Below are 23554 nucleotides of genomic sequence, written 5' to 3'. Positions count from 1 at the left end.
TCTCTTTAACGTGGTGCTTTGCGTTCTTGGAGAGAAATTTATTTGCCAGGACCCAAACGTTAAGAGAAATGATTGGATATATATTTTTTTTTCTTCACAGATTCCATTTGAATATTCCTTCATAGCTCAGCAGTATGTGTGGGTTGATATATGGGTATCTGACACCATCAGGCGGAAGTGGACTTAGTAATGTCATATTCACTTTCTATGGGAGGTTATGTATCTAAATGAGATCTGCTCTCCCATTTAGTTAAGAAACTTGACTTTCTTTTTAAAGTACATGCCGAAAAGAAGCTCTCCCAAGTTGCTAATACTTCTGTGTAGCATATTTGCCAAAGATAAAATAATCAATTAATTGTAAAATATTCATGAATAAACTCATATAATTTTTGAAATATTCTAACCAGATTTCCTAAAGTATGAGTAGTTTCACAATTACTTTTGTCCAGTACACAAATAATAAGAGAAAGTTAGCCACCCAGAACACACGGTGCCATTCATCTGCAAGCAAATTTATTGCTGCTGATGTTCCTAAAAGTTAAAAAAAGCTACTTTTCCAGGAATTCATGAAGTGTTTCTGGAAGAGTTGCTTCTGTTGTACAAATACTCTACTTCTCTAAATAGTAGTGGCGTCTGTGACATTCAGGACTTCTATAATTTTCTGAGCTAGTCTCTAAAATTAACCTAGGTAATTTTTTGCCTACGTATATTCATGCTGTATCTTTTATTTTAAGTCTATGTCCATTTTCTGTCTCAAGCATGTGAAACCAACTCTAAAATATTTTCTTGAGCTTTTAGGGTACAAATTACCTTTGTTACATATATTAACATGTAGTTCTGTTGAATTTTAAAACAATTGAATATACTTAAATATTTGTAAATAAATTAAAGTGTGTAACTACCTATACCCTCCCCCCCATTGGGTTGAGGATAAGAAGATGCATTAGCCATCAGTAGTTTGAGGTTATGTTGTCATTCTTAATGTTCATGAACAAAGTGGCTCCTGGTATTGTGCTGAAGTTAGGCTCTATTTTCTATTGTGTCATTATTGTATTCCTTTTGTCTTTATATATTTTAATATATTTATAAATATATTTATATATTTCATATATATATATATTGTATTATAATTAAGATTATAAAAGTAACTTAAAATAATTAGTCTGATCACAGAAATGTTGAATTGTAGCGCTCAAATTCCCCCCCAGAAACTTCTCATTCATGTGTTTAGTTTTAACATGGATTCTGTTTACAGAAGAAAGTTCTATCTCAACCTCATTCTATTTACATGAAAGAACATTTTGCTCTAGGAGCTGCCTTACGTGACAAGGTGGTTCTTTCTGTTTCACTTAAAGAATGCAAATGGAGTCAGAGATGTGAGTTGAAAGTAATTGAGAAAAGTAGCTGTCTTTTCTTAAAATGAACCAGAATTCTGTGCCTGCAACTGCCCATGCCCATGGTTGTTAATTGTGTCAGTCCTTTTGGATATAGATGTTTTCCTGGATATACCAGCCACACAATAAGCCAGTAAATCTAAGTTTGACCTGCTTGTTATTATTGTCAGTCCTAGGTATGTCACCAGCTGTTCACCAAACCAGGGTTATTAATCAAAGCTGACTCCCTGGTATTGATCAGACCTCAAATGGTTGGGTTCCATGCCACCCTGCTTATATATTGGTGTTTAATTTGCAGCCACCCTGCGTGCACTCTATCTCAGTGACAACGATTTTGAAATCCTGCCGCCAGATATTGGGAAGCTCACAAAGTTGCAGATAGTAAGTAATTTATCTAAATTCTTAGAAAATCAATTCACTTCTGCAGCCCTTGTAAGAATGGAATCAAGTCAATTGGAGTGGGAGTAAGGTTGGTTTTGCAGGAATAAGCCACGACTCTTGATCCTGCCTCTCGTTGAGTTGCAGACACTTGTAAATAAATTGAGAGGCTTGAGCCTAAAAAAGGAAGAAGAGAGGGTTTGGGAGAGAGTGGGAGCTTATGTTGAGCACCTGTTTGTGTGAAATTGTTTTGACAATGCCTTGTTTTCTTACGTTTAGCTCAGCCTTAGAGATAATGACCTGATCTCTCTGCCCAAAGAAATTGGGGAACTTACCCAGCTTAAGGAACTCCACATTCAGGGAAACCGCCTGACCGTTCTGCCCCCAGAATTAGGTAAGGCTGCTGCGACTGATCTTAGGTGTGAGTTTAATTAATAATGATTATCCAAGCGCGGTGATGGTGAGCAAGTTCTGTCCTGGCCCTGGCACATACCCTGCACCAAGGCACCCAATTTTGATTGATTTTATGACTATTTGTCATTCACCAGTGTTCAGCCGTTTTGCCTTTGACTTGTGCAGCCAGCATCCAGAAACTGTTGCTGAAAGGCACCTCTGCTCAGCTTCTTGCATAGTGCACTGGGAAGAGCCTGGGATTAGTAGGAATTGTCTTACTCAGGGCTTCTCATTTACTAACTGGATAAGCCTTGGTGTTCCTGTTTAGCTTACTTACCACAGTTATGAAAGTATCATTTCTATTTGTTTTTATTTACTTATTTGCAATCAAAGTATTTGTTATAGCTATTTGAGCGTTCCTTTCCCAGTCATGACTGGTTCTCTCCTGATGCCATCTTCATTTGGAATTGTTTTTTGTTTTGTTTTGCTTTTTGATTTTTATTTTAGATGATGCTTACATAGTTGATCAGGGTGGGAAGGATTGAGGGTCAGGTGAAAGTGGGTGTGGTCATTGCTTCCAGGCTTTCCATTTCTTTTTCCTGTATCTGGGAGACAAGGGGAGAAGCCACACCCAGCCTCTTCACCGCCCAGTATGCAGGGATGGAGAACAGCGACCCTATTGACCCAGGATCTTATTGTGGCATATGCTTAGAGGGTTCTGCCCAGGAGGTTTCGAGAGTTCTGAAATATTATGGATCTCACTGATCCAAGGATGAGGGAACACTTTCAATGTCTGTTGGCTGACATAGGTCACCTTAGAGTCTCCGTTTACCCAGATATTTGCTGTCATCATTGGGCTGGGATAGTTGTCCAATCTGTCCTGTTCTCCTTCCTCTGTCTGTTCTGGTAACAGATGTCTTCTGAAGGCCCCAGTGGGCTGCCATATCCTCTATGTGCATCTGGGCCAGCCGTCCATGACTCTGTCTTTTGCACTGAGGAGGACGAGTTCTCACAGGTGGGCCCAAGGCCCAGGGCCAGACAAACCTGGCCCCAGCAGACCCCCCAACTCTGGGGCTCACGGACCTGGCAACCACCACACTGACAGGCCCAAGGATCTGGGCCAGGTGACCTAGACCTTGCTGAACCACAACCCCTGGAGCTCACAGATCCTGCACTCACCACGCATGTGGACACAAGGCCCCGGGTCTGGCAACCTGGACCCTGCTGGACTCCCCCCGTCCCCTCTCGGGGCTCATGGACCTGGCACCCACATGCAGAACCCAAGGACCTGGGCCAGACAGCCCGGGACCTGCCAGCCGTCCTGTCCCTAAGGCTCACAGAATTGGTACCTACCATGCACGTGGGGCCAAGGACCTAAGCCAGGTGACCCGGACCCTGCTGGACCCCCGACCCCCACCCCTGGCACTCATAGACCTGGCACCCATCTCACAGGCAGGCCTGAGGATCCGGGCAAGATGACCTGGGCCCCACTAGACCACATGCTCCCAGTGTTTCCACCACCCCAGACTGGCATGGCTCATCTCACCTTGGCATCTACCAGCCTAGCTCCATCTAGCCTACCCTCAGTTCCAGTTCCTGCTGGTTGGTGCTGCAAACTAGCCTGGCCAAGTCAGCTCCCTGTCCCAGCTCCAGAGTGAACTGGTTGGTTGTGACTGGACACAGTGCCTTCTGCACCCCGTCCTGGTTCTAAGATGTACCAGTAGATGTTATGAATTGGCCCAGCCTAGCCCACCCTCCCCAGACCTGACATATATGTATGCTGGTGGGTATTGTAACTTGGCCTGGTTTGGGCTACTCCTTGCCTTGGTTCTTGTGCTCACCTGCAGGGCCTGCATCCTGACAAAGGAGTTCCCCAAGCTTCTCTATCAGGTCACCACCCTGTGGCAGATCTTATGCACAACAGTGGATCCTTGGCCCAGGTTGGCTTTGTCCAGCTTTTTTTTTTTTTTAAATATAAATTAACCCATTTATTATAGGCTGCTGAGGTCTCCCAGATGGCACCTCTACTGGTCTTTCAGTTCCTTCAGTCTTCTGATGGCAGACTTGACTGTGACTGCGGAAGTGGTGTTGTAGGTCCAGGCGCCCCCTGCCACCGTCTTCATGCAGGAGCCACAGTGCCAGATGCCCACTGCGCGCCTCTTCATCTTTGTTTTGCCACAAAAGGAGCAGGTATACTTGGCGTGCTGGCTAATTTCAATCTTCTTCACCATCTTCCAGAGGGAGGCGCCGTAGCGGGTCCCATATTTACCCACGATCCCGACCTTCTTGGTGCGTTTAGCCATGTCGACGCTACCGAGGTCCGAGCCCAGAGAGCCCAGCTTTTTTTTTTTTTTTTATCACATTGCATTATGTGACACAGTTTAATAGGTACCGGGATTCCCCCTACCCCTCCCCAAATTGTCCAGCTTTTGTTCTGGCAGGAACAGTGTCTTTACCCAACTGGCCCGTACCCAGTCTGGTTCTTACTATCAGGTATTCCAGCCCAGCCTCACCTGGTCTACACCCAGACACAGCTCTCAAGTGGTTCAGTGGGAAATGAGACCTAGTTCAGCCTAGTCTAGCACTTGGTCCTTCCCAGACCCAGTCCCTGCCTATTCCAAGGAAGAATGCAGCTGTGTCCAGCCTAACCTACTGCTGGCTCTCATGTTCACGAGTGGGAATCCCAACCCATCTGGGGCATACCCTTAGCTCCCCAACCAGGCCTGTTCCCAGTGACAAATCTTGCATGTGCAAGGGAGATTGCTGTTCAATAAGAGTGAGGCAAGATACACCCCCCACCAAGATTCTGCCCCAGACCTAATTCACTCATATTCTGTTTAGTGTCATGTACCAGGCTCACATTATCCATTCCCTGTTTTGACTCGCACTAGTGGATTCCATGATCTAACCCTGCAAATACAGTGGCCTTGTCCATGGAAGACCCTTAGAAGTCATTCCTCATGGACATGAATCCTCAGGTCCCTGCTTGCCCCCACCTGTGCCATCCCCCAGACCAATTTTAAGTCCACACCCCAAGCTCCCAGAGTGCACCACTGGGCAGCCCGAAGGCTTTGCCCAACGTCTTTGGCACCCAGGCCTTGCTGGACCTCCGCTCCCCTGGGCAGTCATGTTGTCTGGCTCTCCACACCTATGGCGGTCCAAAAAGCACCCAGGCCTCAGGAGTCTGGGGCCTTGCCGGGCCTCCCCCTCACTCAGAATTGTTCAGTGTGTCCTTGCTTTGGATTTCTTGGCTTCTCTGGCAGCTATGTCTCACTCTTCTTCCTGGTCCTCCCTTCAGCCCAGGGTAGCTGAGGGTCAGCCTCAGAAGTAGGCTCTGCGTTGCGACTCTATCCTGAAGTTAGGCTGTGCTTTGCAGCAGAGTCTCATGTTTACTTACCTTTTTTTGTACTGACTGTGTTCTCTCATTTCCGTCCTTTGAATTCTGCTGTTTCTTTCCCCTTCTGCTTTAAACTGTCATTATTTATTTTAAAAACACATTTAAGCCACAGTTCTCGGAAGAAGCATTTCCTCAAATAAGTCTTCCAGTTTTAAAGAGACATAATTTTTTAAGATTTATTTTCTTTTTATTGGAAAGGTAGGTTTACAGAGAGGACAGAGAGAAAGATCTTTCATCTGCTAGTTCACTTCCCGCAAGGCCCCAGTGGCCGAAGCTGAGCTGATCCAGAGCCAGGAGCCAGGAGCTTCTTCTGGGTCTCCCACAAAGGTGCAGGATTTCAAGACTTTGGACCAGGCTCTGCTTATTCCCCGGGGCACAAGCAGGGAGCTAGATGGGAAGTGAAGCAGCCGGGACACGAACTGGTGCCCATGTGAGATCCTTAAATGTGAAGAGCAATAATTGAGCCACCGGGCCATTGCATCAGGCCAGAGAGATTTTTAAAAATTATACATTAGAGTGTAAATGCTATAAGAACAGGGAATTTTTATATTTTATCCCAGCCACTCTCCCATCGCCTACCAAGTGACAGACATGTGGTTATTGCCAGAAAACACCCACTGAATGAATGAACAGATTAAGAACCTTGGATAGCTAGGTGTTTAGGTGAGAAGCAGTTTGACATCTAGCTGGAACTAGGCTGTTCAGCATGGAAATCACCCATTTCAGAAGTGCCATAGACACACGTGGCTATGCTTTCCCGTGGGAAGTACAGACACAGACCATTCCCACTGGCACAGAGTTCTGCCTACACTTCCTAAAGCAAAAGCAACCCCGTTTCCTGAAACAAATGGCAAACTTTATCCCCACATTTTCCATTTCCTTCACTTTCTTTGATGGTGCCAAGAGGCCAGAGGGGTTTATTCCTATGATTTCTAGGGACTGAGTGGGTAACTTTGTACCTTCTTTTCAGTGAAGTTTCAAAAGTCAAGTCTCATTTTGGGACCTTGGATACATGATCAAGAAAAGCTCTTAGCCAAAAAAAATAGTGTTGAGGTAAAAAACTTCTTGCCAAAGCACAGATTTTGTACAGATTGTTAACGTTAGTGATTCCTGGAGAGGGGGCTTTTATAGCATGCTAATGCTTGCCCCCACTCTAACCCCATGATTCTAATTCTCCCTGTGTAAGACAGATTTTTCTGTGATTTGTTGAAATTCATTTAGTGCTGCTCACCACGTCCTTGGTTGGTATGATTGATAGAAATGCAGAAATAAATGTGTCTTTCTTGTTTTATTTTACTTTTCAAGCTACAGGGCAATGTACAATATTAGGCAATTATTAGTAGGTAGTAATTTGTTACAAAATACACTTTTAAACTTTGCTTTAACAACATTGCTTATATTTAAATACTGTCTGTAGTCATATTTTTCTGACATTTCTTTTAAACCCTCTAACAGTAAATTGTATATTTTTATTTGAAAATAAAATAAAAGGAAAAGTCTCTAAATGGCTTTATATTTGCTAGTTTTGCTTGGAAAAGTTTGACATCTGCCTGGTTGGATTTTCCTTTTCAGGTAAACACTCAGTTGGAAACAAATGATGAACTTTGAGAGTCTAGTAGAAATCTAAACTCAGGACGAAGAGAAAGCATTATTTATTTGTTAATAGTATTCTTTTGAAAACTCAAGAATAATATGTAAGGCAACAATACAGTAATACATGTTATATCAATAGATGTTATGGTACCAAGGCACAACGATACATATTTTTTTCAGCAATATCTTCCATGAATGTCGTAAGACTAGAAAGCAGACATTTTACAGAAGAGGAAGCCAAGGCTTGGAGACATGCCCATAGGGACTCAGCTTCTGAGTTCATGTGCAAGATTTGAACTTGACAGTCTATCCTCCAGGCCCACATTCCTGACTCTTGCGTTGTACTCAAGCTCATCGATAATCCAGGTAGAGGATTGCTAGCAATGTGGTTTCAGTGAGAAATGAACACCCGCCTACCTCTCCACAGTGGTGGTAGGAAGGAAGATTGTACAGTGTGCCCACATGCATGGTGGATTTTGCTCGTGTGTAAGCACAGATAGGATAACACTGCAGTGATGCTGCCAAGATGGCTTCTGTTGCTTTCCAAGCTAGTTGTGTTGTTTGTTCCTGTGCCTTTTGCACCGTGATGGGAATGCGTTGTGTATGTGTGTGTATGTAATGCCTTAGGAGACCATATCGACTTGCATTGGCAGCTTATTTTGTTTGTCCTGGCAGGATCCAGTGGGTGTGGGTTTGCTGTTGGTATGGGTCACCTCCTTTTTGTTAATTTTTTAAAAAGATTCCTTTGTTTTTATTGCAAAGTCAGATTTGCAGAGAGAAAGGAGACAGAAAAAAAGATCTTAGATCTGCTGGTTCACTCCACAAGTAGCTGCAATGGCCAGAACTGAGCCAATCTGAAGCCAGGAGCTTCTTCCAGGTCCCACGCAGGTGCAGGGTGCCAAGGCTTTGGGCCATCCTCTACTGCTTTCCCAGGCCACAAGCAAGGAGTTGGAAGGGCAGTGGAGCAGCTGTGACACAAGCTGGCGCCCATATGTGATCCCAGCGCATGCAAAGTAAGAACTTTAGCCACCAGGCTACTATGCTGGGCTCCTTTGTGTTACTTTTTAACATATTTGAATATACAGTGTAAATGTTTTTGAAATTTCTAAGAAATTTTGTCTCACAATGAAGCCAGAACTTAAAGCCTTGTCACTAACAGTGCTTATGCCAGACAAGAAAATCCAGGTAAGTTTGAACTTATCACATCTAGGGGCGCAGAAAAACACAGAAAAAAATTCAGGGGATAGAATTTTCCTGTATATCCTTGAGTAAGTTACTTGAACTATTAAGCCCATTTCCTAATAGTTCGTTTCATAATAGTTCACATGTCTGTGGAAAATTAGATGTAAATTGGGCCTACCACTCACCCATTTTTTTATTCATTCTTTAAATCTTTATTTTTAAATTTTTTTATTAATTATTTTGCATTATGTGACAGTTTCATAGGCTCTGGGAATCCCCCCACCCCTCCCATGCCCTTCCCCCAAATCTTTATTAAAATGTTACCTTAGGCCACTTATTGACTGGAGGATCTGCATTTCCCAATGAAGTAAATTTTGTTTATTTAGCAACTGTTGAGCCCTGCTTCATAGAGTTGCTAGGGATTGTGGTAAGAGACAATACCTATTTGGGAGCTGACCTACTGGTTGAGCTTGATGGGAGAAAGAGAGAGAGAGAGATGTTGTCATGCCACAAGGTGTGGAATGCCAAGCTGCAGAAAGTGAACATAAGCACCCTCACTCCTTCAGTGGTGCAATTTAAACAGGGATCCAAAGATGGGAAGGCGCTGTCCTGGCAGAGTGAACGGCAGTTGGAAAGTCCTTAGATGAGCTTATGTGTTGAGGAACAGCAACGCTGTGTGAGACAGGAGCTGAGGAAGGAAATGGGGACAGTTCACTGACACGACTTGAACTTTTACTCTGAGTGAGATGTGTCCCCCGTTGTAGCCCCCACTCTAAACATCAGAATTTGTGTTTTTTACTCTCTATGATAGAAAGGACTTGGCCAGTGTGACTCAGCATCTTGAGTGGGTAGGTGATCCTTGGAACCCAGGTGAGCCCCGTGCCATCACCAGGGTCCTTAGATGAGAAAAGAAGGAGGGGTCAGGGTTCCAGGACACGTGATTACGGATGCAAGAGATTGGAGTCACAGGTGGAAGGGACCGTGGGCCAGGGAATGCAGGCAGCCTGCGGAAGCTGTGAGAGGCAGGGAAACATATTTCTCCCCTGGAGCTTCCAGAAGGAGTGCAGTCCTCCTGGCACCTTGCTTTCAGCTCACAACCTCTAATCTCAGACTTACTCATTCCAGAGCTGCTAAGGGACTAGATTTGTGCTGCATTAAGCCACTGACTGTGGTAATTTGTTATGGATGCATTAGGAAGCTGTTACAAATGGAAAGACAAAGACACTGAAGGAGATTCAGCAAAGGTGTATCATGGTCTGACTTATTTTTCAAGCATTTTCTTTGGCTGCTATGTTGAGAATAGGTGAAAGGGGTTGGGTACAAGGATAGAAACACAGAGTCCAGATAGAAGACCAATAATCCAGGTGAGCGTAAAGGCTGGCTTCACGCAGACAGCAGTGATGGTAGAAGGAAATGGTGTTACTGGATCTGCTGTAGAGGCAAAGCTGACAGAAACTGATGATGGTCTTGAAGAGAGAGAGAGACGGAGAATCGAGGTTGATGGTGAAATTTTGAGCCTGAGCATCTGAAAGGAAGGGGAGACTAGTTTGGGAAGATAGGGTCAGGGGATGAGAGTTGTGAAATGAGTTTTGAGTGTCTTGAGTTTGAGTTGTCTTTTGGATTTTTAGCTGTCAAGCATAAAGATGTTAGAAGCTGGAATTCAGCATCCTTGATCTGCATCAGTTGAACAGCCTGTGGGGTGGATGATGCTTACAGTGCTACATCTACCTGGGCCCAGCTCACCAACTTAGTGTATTATTACATGTGGACAATAAGGTATGTGAGATCATCTTTAAGCTGGATAGAATGATAAAAATAATTTTTACACAGCCTGCTTGTTTCGGTAGCACATAGTAAAAGCTTTACACAGAATGTTGTAATTGTCAAAATAGTGTAATACACTTGGCCTCAGCTCTGTGTTGTAGGCAAGTAGAGCTCCTTGACCTCTTAAAATATGAAACCAAGAAATTGTGATCTTTACAAAGCTACATTATTGACCTGAGTTATTATTGGCAGAATCTGATTTTTTTCATTGCAGATCCTTTACCTTAAAAAAATATTCTTCTCAGTATTGCATCTATAAATGTTATCAATATCAATATCAAGAAACCTAATTTATCATGAGATGACAGATTGCAATGACTGCAAATATATCCCTTAATTTTATTTGAAATGTAAAGAAAATGTAGGAAATGGGACATCTTTATTCAACTTTGAATTTTGGCTTTGGATCATATTGCCTGCTCTTACATTTTATTCTTGTATTCTTAATGTGTCTTTTGCCATACAAAGAGACTTTTAAAAATTTATAGAAAAATTGCATTAAGGGATAGTGTGAATTTTCCAAGAACTTTTAGAAATCTTTTTGTGCTTCACAAAAAGTCATATCTTTTGATTCCTGTGATCTTAGTTGATAATCAAAAATGAATCAAAAATGACTCCTGTCAAACCTCCTACCTGACATTCTTAACAAGTTCCATTTCATATATTGAACTGCAGTGGATCTATAGCCCTGGAAATGGTTTAAGCATGGGCTTTTAAAAATGCTAAGTGAATTACAGTTCTGCCTGGTTACTACCTTGAAAGGAGTGGGCAGTTGCTATCACACATGAAATGCTTCTATTGGATGGTGTGTATTTCAGGAAGCCCGTGTCAGGTTCAATGTGATTAAACGTGTTCCTCCATCTGTGTCAACACTGCTGGTAAAGCACCCCTCTGTTTGCCATGGGCATCCTTTGATTTAATAGCACACTAACCGTCTTCCTGCTTTGAGAAAAATGCCAACAGAACTGAGATTCCAGATTGCCCCCCTTTTTAAATATCAGAAGCACATCTGTAAATGTAGTTCTATCATCTAGACACATATGTAATAGTTTATGTGATAGGTCCTTTTAAAACATCTCCTGTTTATGATGCCATTTTAATATAAACAATAAGCCCTTTTATACTGAGCCAGGTCTGAATGCTATTGCGTGTGTGTGAGTTTCTGCTGAAGAAAGATTAAGTGAGAAATGGTTGTCCTGTGTGTTGTCAGCATAAGACATCTAGGGATAAGACATCTAGGGATGGATTCTAAAGTATGTCTTCTCATGACTGAATACAAGTAAGCCTTCTTTGTTTATTTAGATCTGTCATCTGTTAAACTGACACACTCTTTGCCCTGTACGAAGGAGCTTTTTTAAAAAAGTGAATAAGTAACAAATCATTAAACATTGCAAATGGATAATTTCTACTAGAATATGAAACTCCCCTGATGCGCACGTTAAGTCATCCTTATCTCTCATTGGCATTGCTGGATTCGGTGAGCATCCCTAACTTGAGCATGTGAAACCCACAAAACTTGTCTTCTTTAGTGGTTTATTTTTATTTTTGTTTTTTTAAAGACTTTTTTGTATGACAGTGTTGGGGGGAAGAGAGAGAGAGATCTTTCATCTGCTCATTCTCTCCCCAAGTGGCTTCAAGGCACAGGGCTGGACCAGGCCATTGCCAGAAGCTTTTTCCACGTCTCCCGTGTGGGAGACAGAGGCCATGTTGAGCCATATTCCACTGATTTCCCAGGTTTTTAGTAGGGAAGTGGATGGGAAGTGGAATAGCTGGGATATTAGCTGGTCCCCAGATGGAAAGCTGATGTTGTAAGCTGCAGCCTAACTAACTATGCCACAATTCCAGCCCCTTCATGAAGGATTATATCTTTCATCACCTCGGATGATTTTTTATGCATGATATGACTTTTTTCTACATAAACAATTGCTACCATTTCTAAAAAGATTTTTCTTGTTAAATTGCTTTGGTTCCCTAGTAAAGAATCAATTTACTACTTAAGTATCAGTATAGTTCTAGACAATACACTGTGTTCTGCTTTCTTTTTTTCTTTTCTTTCTTTCTTTCTTTTTTGTTTTTTGTAAGCTGTATTTCTTTTTATGTGAAAGGCAGATTTACAGAGAAAGGCGAGACACAAAGAAAGAGATCTTTTGTTTGTTGGCTCATTCCCCAAATGATTGCAATAGCTGGAGCTGGGCTGGTCCAAAGCCAGGAATCTGGAGTCTCTCCTGAGTCTGCCATGTGGGTGTAGGGGCCCAAGGACTTGGGTCATCTTCCACTGCCTTTCCAGGCACGTTAGCAGGAAGTTGGGTTGGAAGTGGAACAACCAGGATTCAAACTGATGCCCTTGTGGGATACCAGCACCACAAGCAGAAGCTTAACCTATTACTACACTATGGTTTGGCCCCTGGTGTTGTATTTTCTACCATTATGGAAATACCACATTTTCATGATTATGATGCCTTTGTACTAAATCTTGAAAGAACAGTGTAAATCTTTTCAAGAATGTTTTGGCTGTTCTCTTTATCCTTTGCACATGCATGCAAATATTAGGAACAATCTGCTAGGATTTTGGTTAGGGTTTGCTTGAATTGATAAATCAGCTTGTAGAGGATTGATACTGTAACAATATCTAGCCTTCCAATTTTTAAACTTGCTTCATCTGTCCATTTCTCTAGATTTTTTTCATTTTCTTTGATCAGTGTGATTTTCAGTTCTGTGTCTGCAGCTTTATTTTTTTAATGGTATTGGATGGGGTATTTTAGTAGTTTTGTTTTTAGCTATTGCTCGTGTAAAGGAGTGTGTGTGTGTGTGTGTGTGTGTGTGTGTGTGTGTATCTCCTTGGTCCCTATTTATATGGTCTAGCAGTTATATTTTAGTGTTTGTTTTAGCCAGGAGTTGGGTAGGACCTAGTCCCTGATATTTCATCTATTTGTTTTCTTCAAAGAAAGATGATTATATATTTTCCCAATTTTAATTAATTGTATATCTTATTGCCCTAACTAGGACACTTAGCTAGGATGGCCAGTAATATTCTTATCTTGACTTATGAAGAATAACTCATTTATTCTTTAAAAATTATGTTAGCTATAAAGTTCTAACTGCTACTGTTGATTAGATTAAGAAGTGTTGCCTTTGTTCCTAGTTTTTGGAGGGTATTTAAAAGTGCAATCAGTCCCTTCCCTGCATCGGTTTAGGTGACTCCCTGACTTTTCTGCTCTGGAACCCAGCCTGCATGTGACAGCATTGACTATATTGGCTTATTGCCGCTTGTCTGTGCTGTGACCAGTGGAGTCCAGTGGAAATGATGGCATGTCCCTTCCAAGATGAGATTGTGAAAGGCATTATGGTTTACATCTTGGGCACACTGTCTTGTTCTATCTTACTTTTACTTTCTCTTGGATCACCTGATGTCGGGGAGAAAGAGCTTCCATATTATGATATACCTCTGGAGAGGCCCAGGATGGGATACGCTAAAGGCTGCCCTCAGACACTATACAAGCCCCAGGACAGCTTGTGTCTAGGACTACTCAGTAAGTCGTGTTCAAATCCATATCATTGAAACTGTAGGATAATGAGTGTTAACATCCTGGAACACTGCGTTAGATAGCAGCAGAAAATAAACGCATCTCCTTTATTTGCTCTTGTGGTGAATTCCATTGATTGATTTTTTTCAGTTGTTAAATGTCAAATGTTAAGCTGATTTTGTGTTTTTTTTTATGAATGCCCTTTTGATCCTGTTGTATCATTCTTTTTTGAAGTAATAACTTAAGATTTTTAATTCACTTATGCAATTCATGCATTTAAGGTAACAATTCAGTCTTTTTACTGTATTTAGGGTTGTACAACCATTACCACAAATTTTAGAACATGTTCATCATCTCTAAAGGAGATAGCATCCTTTTAACTGTTGCACACCACCTCCGTCGCTTCAGGTTCTGTTGTGTTGTATTGAGTCACATATTTAGCCCTTTGATCCATTTAAGTTTTGTGTGTTGTGAGATAAGAATTCAGTCTTGTAAACACTATTTCTGGCATCCCTGTCTGCAGTCATTTTACCAGAAGCATGTGGTTTTATTTCTGGACTCAGTTGTATTTCATTGATTTCTGTGTTGATTATCATGCCAGAACTATACCACTGTTAGCACTGTAGCAGCTTTTGGAATGGTGATGTACTGATTGCAGTTCTGCAATTTTTCAAGAATGTTTTGACTATTTTGGGGCTCTTGGGCTTTTGGGTGGTGAATCATGAGAACCCCTGTGCAGTTTGCTGGGGCTCTTTGGTGCTGCTTGCTTTCTGCTGTCCTAGTCCACACGTTTTACCTTCCTCTATCGCCTCAAACCCTGATTTCTGTCCTTCCAGCGCAGGTTACCATCATATTGTGTGTTCTCCTTCTTCCATTCTAATCCCCTCTAAATACCTGTAGAAGAAAACTGGGGTGAAAAGTGGGGGGTCTAGCCCTGTGCTGCCTGTTGCCTAATACCCGGAAGCAGCTCTGTTACTCATTTTGTTCAGGTACTTCAGTCTGCCCGGAAGTAGAAGTATGGGTTGAGAGTTGCCAGGGTGTGCAGCTGTATTCTAATTATTTTTCTCTCTCTTTCTTACTGATTTACACTGCCCCAAGAAGTGGTTTTTACTCCATTTATTGCTTTAGCCTCCCCTGCATGGCTGGGTTTGTAGCAGCCATAGAAGTACTGGGAGCGTGTGTCCTCAAGACAATTTCTGTCTTTGTTTTTGGCATTACCATGCTTTTAACTTCCAGAAGAATCTCTAGATGTTTATTGCCTTGTAAATTATATTTTAGTGCATGACTATACCTAGTATCAACTCCATGAATATGCTGGGGGCTCCCATGATGAAAGTCTGACATACTAGATGGCTTAAACAACAAACCTATTTCTTCCTGATTGTGGAGTCTGGAAGTCCAGTGTGAAGACATCTGTAACATTGCTTTCTTCAGGGGTTCTGTGAGGGAAGGTTTTTGTCCCAGGCCTGTCTCCTTGGCTTCCAGGGGGATGGATGCCTTCTTGTCTTCACACTGCCTATGTTCTGTACACGTCTGAGTCCAGATTCCATCCTCCTGTAAGGACACTGGTCCTACGGGGTCAGTGCCCACCGAGTAACTTGTTCCACTAAGGCAGCTGTGTCAAGTCCCCATCTTTAACCATAATCACATTATGATATACTGAGAATTAGGACTTCAACATGAACTTGTGAGGAAAGGACACATCAGCCGTGTCTTGTGTGTCTGACAATTTATAAACGTTTATATAAAATGTAAAATCTCCTTTGATACATGTGCCTGTTTTCTTAATGATTTATATCTTCAGTCCTTTTTGGTTTTATAGCAGTAAACCAAGTGCCCTTAGCCACAATTAAAAAATATTTGTTCTTATTTGAAAGAATTACAGAGGTATGCAGAGAAAGAGGTCGATCTGTCAGCAGGTTCACTCCCCAAAGGGTTGCTATGGCTAAACCTGGGCCAGGTTAAACCCAGAAGCCAGTAACTTCTGGATCTTGCACATGGGTACAGGGGCTCAGGCACTTGGGTCAACTTCCTCAGTTTTCCCAGGCGCATTAGCAGGGAGCTGAATCAGAAGTCGCGCAGCAAGGTCTTGAATTAGGTACCCATATGTTAGCCGCACAGACAGAGGCTCAATGTGCTATGTCACAATGCCAACCCTAAGCCATTAATGTTCTTAAAGACTTATTTTTATTTATTTGAAATGGAGAGTTAGAGAGAGAGAGAGAGAAAAAAAGAGAGCGATCTTCCATCTTCAAGTTCACTTCCAAATAACTGCAGCTGCCAGGGCTGGGCCAGGCTGAAGCCAGGAGCCAGGAGCTTCTCCCATGTGGTTGCAAGGGCCCACTGCTTACCCAGGCGCATTAGCAGGAAGCTGGGTGGGGAGTAGAGCAGCTGTGACTTGAACCAGTGCTCATATAGGACGCTGGCATTGCAGGCAGCAGCTTAATTCTGTATGTCACAGCATCAGCCTCCCTAAGCCATAAGTTTTAACTTTTTCAAAAATCGCCACTTTGAGAAACAAGTAAATCTTAGAGAGCTGTGCATACTTTCCCATACTATTGTTTACATATAATTTAAGGAATTCTGTATTGTCACAAATGGAAACTTCAGTATGGAATTCTTGTCTCAAATATTCTGTTTTTAACCTATATTTGAGGTTCTATTAGCTGATTGGTATGATTATCATATATATATAAATACATAATAACATTAATATATTTGTGTATCTCCCAGAATTTTCTCTGACTCTCCTCTAAATTCAGTCACTGAGAGAACAGCGACTGAGTCCAGAATACATGAATGAGTTGTTCACAAAGTTAAAGCTACAGAAAGAAAGAAGAAATCTATCATTCATCTGATCTGTTCTCAGATCTAGTTCATAGGGCATAGTGCTAGATGGTCATATATTAAACTTTAAAGAGGTGTTGGCTCTTTTCCTTGCATTTAAAAGGTTATGTGCTACAATGTAAGACAAATAAATCATGATTCACTAGACCAACAGTGTTGCAGTCAGTTATATAAATTGCCAGTGAACCACTAAATCTGTCACTTTGTGTGATCTGACCATTTAACAATTGGAATAGTGTTGGAATAGAAAGCTGACTGGAAACCAAAGAAGCAAATATAGTGGCAGATGCAATTAGCAAGATCAATGGTTAGTGTTAAAGGTTCAGTGAGTGGGCATTTCAGTTGACCCAAGTGAAAGCAATTGCTACCCAGAAGACGCCGCTAGCCGCAATTTGCCGTAAGGGGATGCAGAAGAGTGAATTGCTCGGTTTTACAACATCTTCCAGCATCTTTTTCTAAACTTGCTCCTCTGTGTTCCTAGGTCAGTTGAACAAGAGGTCAACTCTGTATTTACCTGCTTTTCTTTTCTTCTTCCCATTTTTTTTAAGCAAAACTGTTTATTTATAAGATGGACTCCCAATGAAACTGTTGGACATATCTAGACAATGGGATGCTGGACTGACATTGTCTGTGCCAGCAATGTTGGGCACACTTAAATAACAGACTGATGAAATTGTAGCTTGTTATGAAGGACTATGCTATTGTAACAATTTGGGGAAAATAAGTCGGAGGAGGGTGGGAATAAGACTGGAGGAATCCCAGACCCTAAATAATTGTACCATAAAATTCAAAATAAAAAAAAAAAGAAAGAAAGAAACACAAGGGGCCGGGAAGTAGACAAGTAAAAAAAAAGACAGGTAAACATCTTATGTCTGTAAAGGGGGGAGGCATAGGATTAAAGTCAGGTGTAAATAACTAAATAGTTGTAGATTTGTTTGTTAGTCATTTTAATGCTGAGACAAGTTATAGCAAAGCTGCCTGTAAAAAAGAAAATGATAAGTCAAATTTCAAATGTGCTTAAATTTAAATGTTTCTTCTTTCTAATTGAAAGATTTGTCTTAGTTTCTAGGTGGAAAAAAAAGGTAGAACTAGAGAGAGAGAGATCTCCCATCCCCTGAATCACTCCTCAAATGGCAGAACAGCTGGGGCTGGGCCAGACTGATGCAAGCAGCCTGGGTCTCCCTCTGGGTCTCCCATGTGGAGACGGGGGCCCAAGCACTAAGGCCCTTATTTGCTTCCCTGGCTGCGTTAGCAGTGAGCTGGATTGGAAGCAGAGCAGCCAGGACACAGATTGGTGTGCGTATGAGCTCCCAGTGTCACATGGGTGGCTTTCCTTGCTGTGTACAATGCCAGTCTTTTACCTACTTTTCTTAAAAAAATTTTTTTTTTTTGCTGTGTTGTATTCTCCATGATGGTTGTTTGACTTCCAGTTTGTGATAACTTCTGATTCCTTCAGATTTTTTTGGTGAAATCACAACTTTACAATGGTTGCATGAACTATAGCAAACACCACTTGAAGTAGAATTGTTTGCTATTTTAATAAAATTTTTATGATTTTTGCATTTTATTACCTGGAATTAACAACTTTTTTGAATGAATTTGAAAATGTGTCCTCATTCATGATAATAGGGATGACACTAGTAGTTTCTATTTATGAATACTTTCTTTTCTTAGTAAGATTTTTAGTACTAAGTTATTCCCTAAGAAGTTAACATACATGGTTGCAGAGTGTTCCCTTCAGAAACTATCATCAAGAAATATTGAAGAACTCAAGACACAGTTTATACAAATATTTTTCAGTAATATTTATAATTGAAGATAGTCTTGTAATTTAAAATGGAACATCATTATGTACATTATGGACGATAAAGTGACCTGAGAATGATTGCAACAGCTCACTGAAAGTTTACATTTGTACTATAATACCAGTTATACAAAATACTCATGTACCTGTTAACATGAAAATAAATTGTTGAAGGGTAGACATTTGGCCTGCTGGTTAAGCTGACGTTTAAGACTCCCTATTTTGGAGTGCATTGGTTTAACACCTGCCTCTAGCTTCCTGTTAATGTGCACCCTAAGATGCACCAGTGATGATGTAACTGGATTCCTGCCACTCATTTAGGAAAGGTCGATTGAGTGGCCTGGTTCAGATTGCTACTGGGAGTAGTGAATGAGCAGGTGGGAGTTCTCTTTGTCTCTCAGAAAAATGAGTAAACCAATGAGTAGATTGATCCAAAAGATATTGGTTGATGTTTCCATATGTTGGCTTCTAGGTTGATTTTGGTTGTTTAATATAGAGTTTTCAGTTCATTGACTTTATTTGTTAGGTCAAGTTATCTTTTGTTAACCAACTATCCTAACAACTAGTGCAATGAAATAAACGTTCTATCTGCCCATGGTTTTGTCAGTGTGAACTGTCCCAACTATTGCTTTCCTGGCTCTTTCTTGAATTGTGGGTCAAATGAGCAGCAGGCTAAGAGCTGAGCGGCATAGGGTTGTCCCATTCACCTGTCTGGGTGCTGGCAGGCTGGCGGCCAAGGACCTGCATTCTCTCACATCTCAGGCAGGCCACCTTGTGTTTATTGTGTGGTACTCTCCAAAGGACAGCACAAAATACAGCTCAAGTGCACTAGGGAGAAGTCCAGGTGTCTGAGCACATTCCAGGTCTCCACCCTGTTTACTTTTACTAATGTCCCATTAGCTAAAGCAAGTCATATGACTAAACCCAGAGTCCTTATGCAAGGCATCTCCTGAGGGCATGGAAAGGGGACGGGGAATGGGATTATTGTAGCTGTTTCTGTGCAAAATCTTTGATGTGGTGAAATAAATGCTATGAAGAAGAGAAGTAATTCATCTAAATCCCAATTTAAGACTTCTAATAATTACACTATTCATATGCTTGAGTCTATCAAAGGACTCCTATCCCTTCCATTCCTTTTTGGTTGCAAGAAGTATGGAAGATAGAGATGAGCAAACAGCTGGCGTACACTTGGTCTTTCTCAGCCTTCTGATCTTGTCTCCTCTAAGTAGCTGGGTATTGGGCCTTACCCATTAATTTTGTCTGTCTGTCTGTTTGTCTGTCTCTCTCTTTCTCACGTCTTTATTTGAAAGGCACAGTGATAGAGAGTTGGGGAGAAACCAGAGAGAGAGAGAGAGAGAGAGAGATCTTTCATATCGTTCTCCCATGAAGTGACAGGGACCCAAGCCATTTGGGTCATTATCTGCTGTTTTCCTGGGTGTATTAGCAGAGACTTGCAGTAGGCAGAGAAGCTGGGACTTGAACCAGCAGTCTGTTATGGGAGCTGGTATCACAAGCATCTCAGTGGGCCACAGGACTGGCCCCAGGTTTTGTCTTTTCTTTAGCTGAAACATGTGACTATACACAGGAGGAAATCCCCAAAGCATAGACCTCCTGGGTGGTTTGTACATGCTGATAGAGGAATGTCCATTCCTTCGGTGAGATATGGAGGTACACTTTTGTTTTTGTGTTGTCACAAATAATGTTTTATAGCCTTTTATAAGAATGAAAACTGACTTTAATAGCATATTTTCCATGCCAAGATGAATTTATGTTATTTGGTTCACTTAGTGTAATAAAAAGCAACACCTTTGATAGACATTTTGTCAGTGGCGTTTCCTTGAGACCTTAATATATACTGAGTTGAAGAGGATGATATTGCTGATGGCCACGAAAACTGTTAGTCAATACCCAGCATATTCTTGCATAGAGTTTCTTATTGTGCTGTGACAGATTAGTGCAAATTGAGTGACCTCGAGCAGCACCCAGTTATTTTATAGTTCTGGGGACCAGAGAGCCAAGATCAGCTTCACTGTATTATCCTCAAAATGCCGACTGAGTTGGTTCCTCCAGATGGTTCTGGATGAGCGTGCCTTGCCTTTTCCAGCTTTTGGTGGTGTCTGCATTCCTAGACTTGTTTCTGCATCATCCAGCCTCGCAGTTCCATTGTCACAGTGCCTTCTCTTACTCTGATTCCACTCTCACCCTATGTGTAAGGACGGCTGACATTCTGTCAGGCCCACCAAATAACCTCCCTCTCTCAAGAGCCTTAACTCAGTCCTCTCTGCAGCTAAGTCCTCTTTGCCATCTACACTGACACTCGGCAGCTTGCCACACATGAGCTTCAAAACCCAGCTGCATTTGGGAACACAGTCTTTTCCCTCGTCTCGTGCTGGGTCCCTCCCCCCCTGCAGAGGAGTAGGCTGGTCTGCAGGGTGTTGTTTAACTTCTGGGTCTGGGTATGATGATCAGTGTAGGTGTATGTATGTATGACTGATTTGTATTATTCATTTTGGAGAGAAATGGAAATGAAGTTTATATTTCTTGCCTTCCTCTTTCTATATATTGATATTATGATTAATAGCCTTTGACACAAAGCTATTTTGAAATACGAGTCCTTGATGACGTATTTTGACAGCATCTGTGTCATACTTTTTTGCTATTCTAGCAGGAGTAGGTTACAGGGACAGCCAGCTCAATATTGCATACCTGGGTAATCAACCAAACATTTCTTGTCCAGAAATATCACTAAAATGCCAGCCGCAAGAATCTCAGCAAGATAATCTCATTCCAAGGGTTTGAATCTTCCTCCCTTGTGGTTTCGAAATATAAAATTTGTTAAAAGCAACAAACCCTAAGTTTGTTCTCTCTTTTTCATAGAATACCAGATGGATGTTGAATTAAGTCCAGTTTTTCTTTCGTCTTCAGATAATTTCTTGAGTTTGTGGTGGTGTTTTGGATTCTTATCAGCGTATACTCCCTCCCCCAGATTCCCACAGCTACCCGCAGCCTGGCAGCAGTGCGGTTGCCTTGGTACCTGCTCCTGACGGCTGTCTGTGGTGAAATTGAGCTGTTTCAGTAGCACAACTCGGCATCGTTAGCATGACACCATTCAGCTAATGGCATGTTGAATACTGTTTTCAGAATCTCCTTATTTTATCACATTGTTGTTAGTGTTTACTTGTGTCCTGTGGGGAATTTCAGGATCTTGTTTACTGTGATAGATCCTGCAATGAAAGTATGAGAAGTACTAGACCTCAGGTCTGGTGGAATGTATGCCTGAAGCAGTTGCCTGGACCGGGCACTCCTGTGTGGCTGTAGAGATGGGACTTTGATGTTCCAGCTACATGACTTGGCAAGGTTATTGAGCCTTGTGGGTTGGTGGCTGCTGTCTACAGGTGAACACCCTTCTGCTGTTTCTAAAGAAAGCAGAGTTGTAACTGGCTTCTGTGGGAGCCTTCGCCGTGTTTGTGAACTTGCCAGAAACATGCATTGGTCTCAGAAAAGGTCAGATGTTTGTTCTTAAGTTTTGTAAAAGTTGTGTCAGGTGCTTTGATGGGACATGTATCCATAAGATAATTTCATTCAAGGTAAGTACTCCATGTAATCTCCTTATTTTAAAGACTTACTTATTTGAAAGGTTGAGTGACAGAGAGAGAAAACTAGCTTCCCTCTGCTGGCTCACTTCCAAAATGACCACACAGCCAAAGCTTGACAAAGACAAAGCCAGGAACCAGAATCTTGGCGCTGGTCTCCCATGTGGGTGGCAGGGGCCCAGATACTTGGGCTATCATTTGCTGCCTTCTCAGGCCCCTTAGCAAGGAGCTGAATCAGAAGCAGAGCAGCCAGGTCTTGAACCTGTGCTCATATGGGATGCCTTCGTCACAGACTATAGCTTTACATGCTGTGCCACATTGCTGCTGGCCCGACTGCACATAATTAGAACAAAGGATGCAGCCAGGCAGAACGTCTTTGCTTTCTGAACATCAGGGCTACTGTCACTGCAGGTGAGAGCAGAGCTGGTGTCCCACCCCTCTGGTGGGCATCTTGGCAAAATCCAGCAGCGGCAGCTCGTCTGGTGAGGGATGCACATTAATTAGTCACTTGAAACTCTTCCCTCATTAACTCCAGGGAAGTTATTAGAGAAAATGTTCTGGAGTTCACAGTGTTGGTTTTGTTAGCAGAAGTTTAGTCATCAGCATATGTCATCTTGTTTGTAAAACAGTCAAGACAGTCAAATCCTGTGAAGTTCCTTGCCGAGCCCTGCGTCCTGTTCATGAAGAGACCTTCTTTAAACCTCTGTGCCTTGCTTCGTCCTGTGGATTCATAGTTGATGAGGGGAGGGATTATCAAGTTCATCAAGGATTGCTAATTTGGGATGGGGGTAGGGAGCATGGTGGACAGAAGGAAGAAAGGAGGCCATTTTTCCTTCTTTTTGGGTAGGTGATATTAATTTGGAAAGAACGGTTGTATTACTGTCAGAAAAATAATTCACATTCATTATTTTAAAGAATTGAGACATTCAGGGAGCACTGAGCATCTAGCATTTATTATGTTGGTGACCTTCATTCTAGGTAAGCTGCCGAAACAGAAGTGTGTTTGAGACAGAGAAAGGTAACTATATACTGACAGTTTAAAAAACACATAAATATTTATAACACTATCCAATTGTATATGAATTTAAGAATGGAAAAGATCAGCTGAAGAAAGGACTGCTGATTTGCTATTTGTTATCATTAAGATATTCCTGGAAGGTCACTCTTAAATGAAAATAGGAATTGTAAACGTATTGAAACATTTTATGTACAGATGTCCTTAGCTTATGCTGGTGTGTCTTGATAGACCTGTTATAAGTTGAAAATGTTAATGTTGAAAGCTCATTAAATACCTCTGTAAATCCGTTTCAGTGTTGAAAAATTATCAGTTGAAAATTAGGGATCATCTCTGTATGAGCGCGTGTGAATATATATATATATAGTACATATATACCTGCATATACATATATACACATTAGCATATAAGTATATATGAGCATTATACAAGCACGTTTTTTTCAGTGAGCAAAATAAGATTTATTAAAGCTAGAAACCTCCTGTCACAGCATTCAGGAGGGGAGACTCCAAGAGAAAAAAACACGGTGAGCTTCTAAGCTCCAGTTGGGGAAAAAAGAAAAAAATAATAAAAGAGCAGCTGACAGTCAGAGGGTGAGGACAAAAGTCAC

General features: G+C 41.8%; 2 protein-coding genes across 3 annotated transcripts in view; one reads left to right on the top strand and one right to left on the bottom strand.

Moving 5' to 3' along the window:
- Nucleotides 1–23554, top strand: part of RSU1 (Ras suppressor protein 1) — a 204351-nt gene that overhangs the window by 53712 nt on the left and 127085 nt on the right. For both annotated transcript variants that reach the window (XM_058669297.1, XM_012929964.2), the window contains 2 exons: nucleotides 1693–1775; nucleotides 2052–2166. In XM_058669297.1, the coding sequence (XP_058525280.1) occupies nucleotides 1693–1775; nucleotides 2052–2166 (198 nt within the window). The remainder of the gene's footprint in view (nucleotides 1–1692; nucleotides 1776–2051; nucleotides 2167–23554) is intronic.
- Nucleotides 4139–4498, bottom strand: LOC101524528 (large ribosomal subunit protein eL43-like). The gene has a single exon (XM_004578583.3). The coding sequence runs from the start codon at nucleotides 4466–4468 to the stop codon at nucleotides 4190–4192; it is 279 nt and encodes a 92-aa protein (XP_004578640.2). The 5' UTR covers nucleotides 4469–4498; the 3' UTR covers nucleotides 4139–4189.

The sequence above is a fragment of the Ochotona princeps genome, chromosome 10 (assembly GCF_030435755.1).
Source record: "Ochotona princeps isolate mOchPri1 chromosome 10, mOchPri1.hap1, whole genome shotgun sequence".
NCBI lineage: Eukaryota > Metazoa > Chordata > Mammalia > Lagomorpha > Ochotonidae > Ochotona > Ochotona princeps.
Note: the sequence above shows the minus strand (reverse complement) of the source record. Positions and strands in the feature narration are given on the sequence as shown.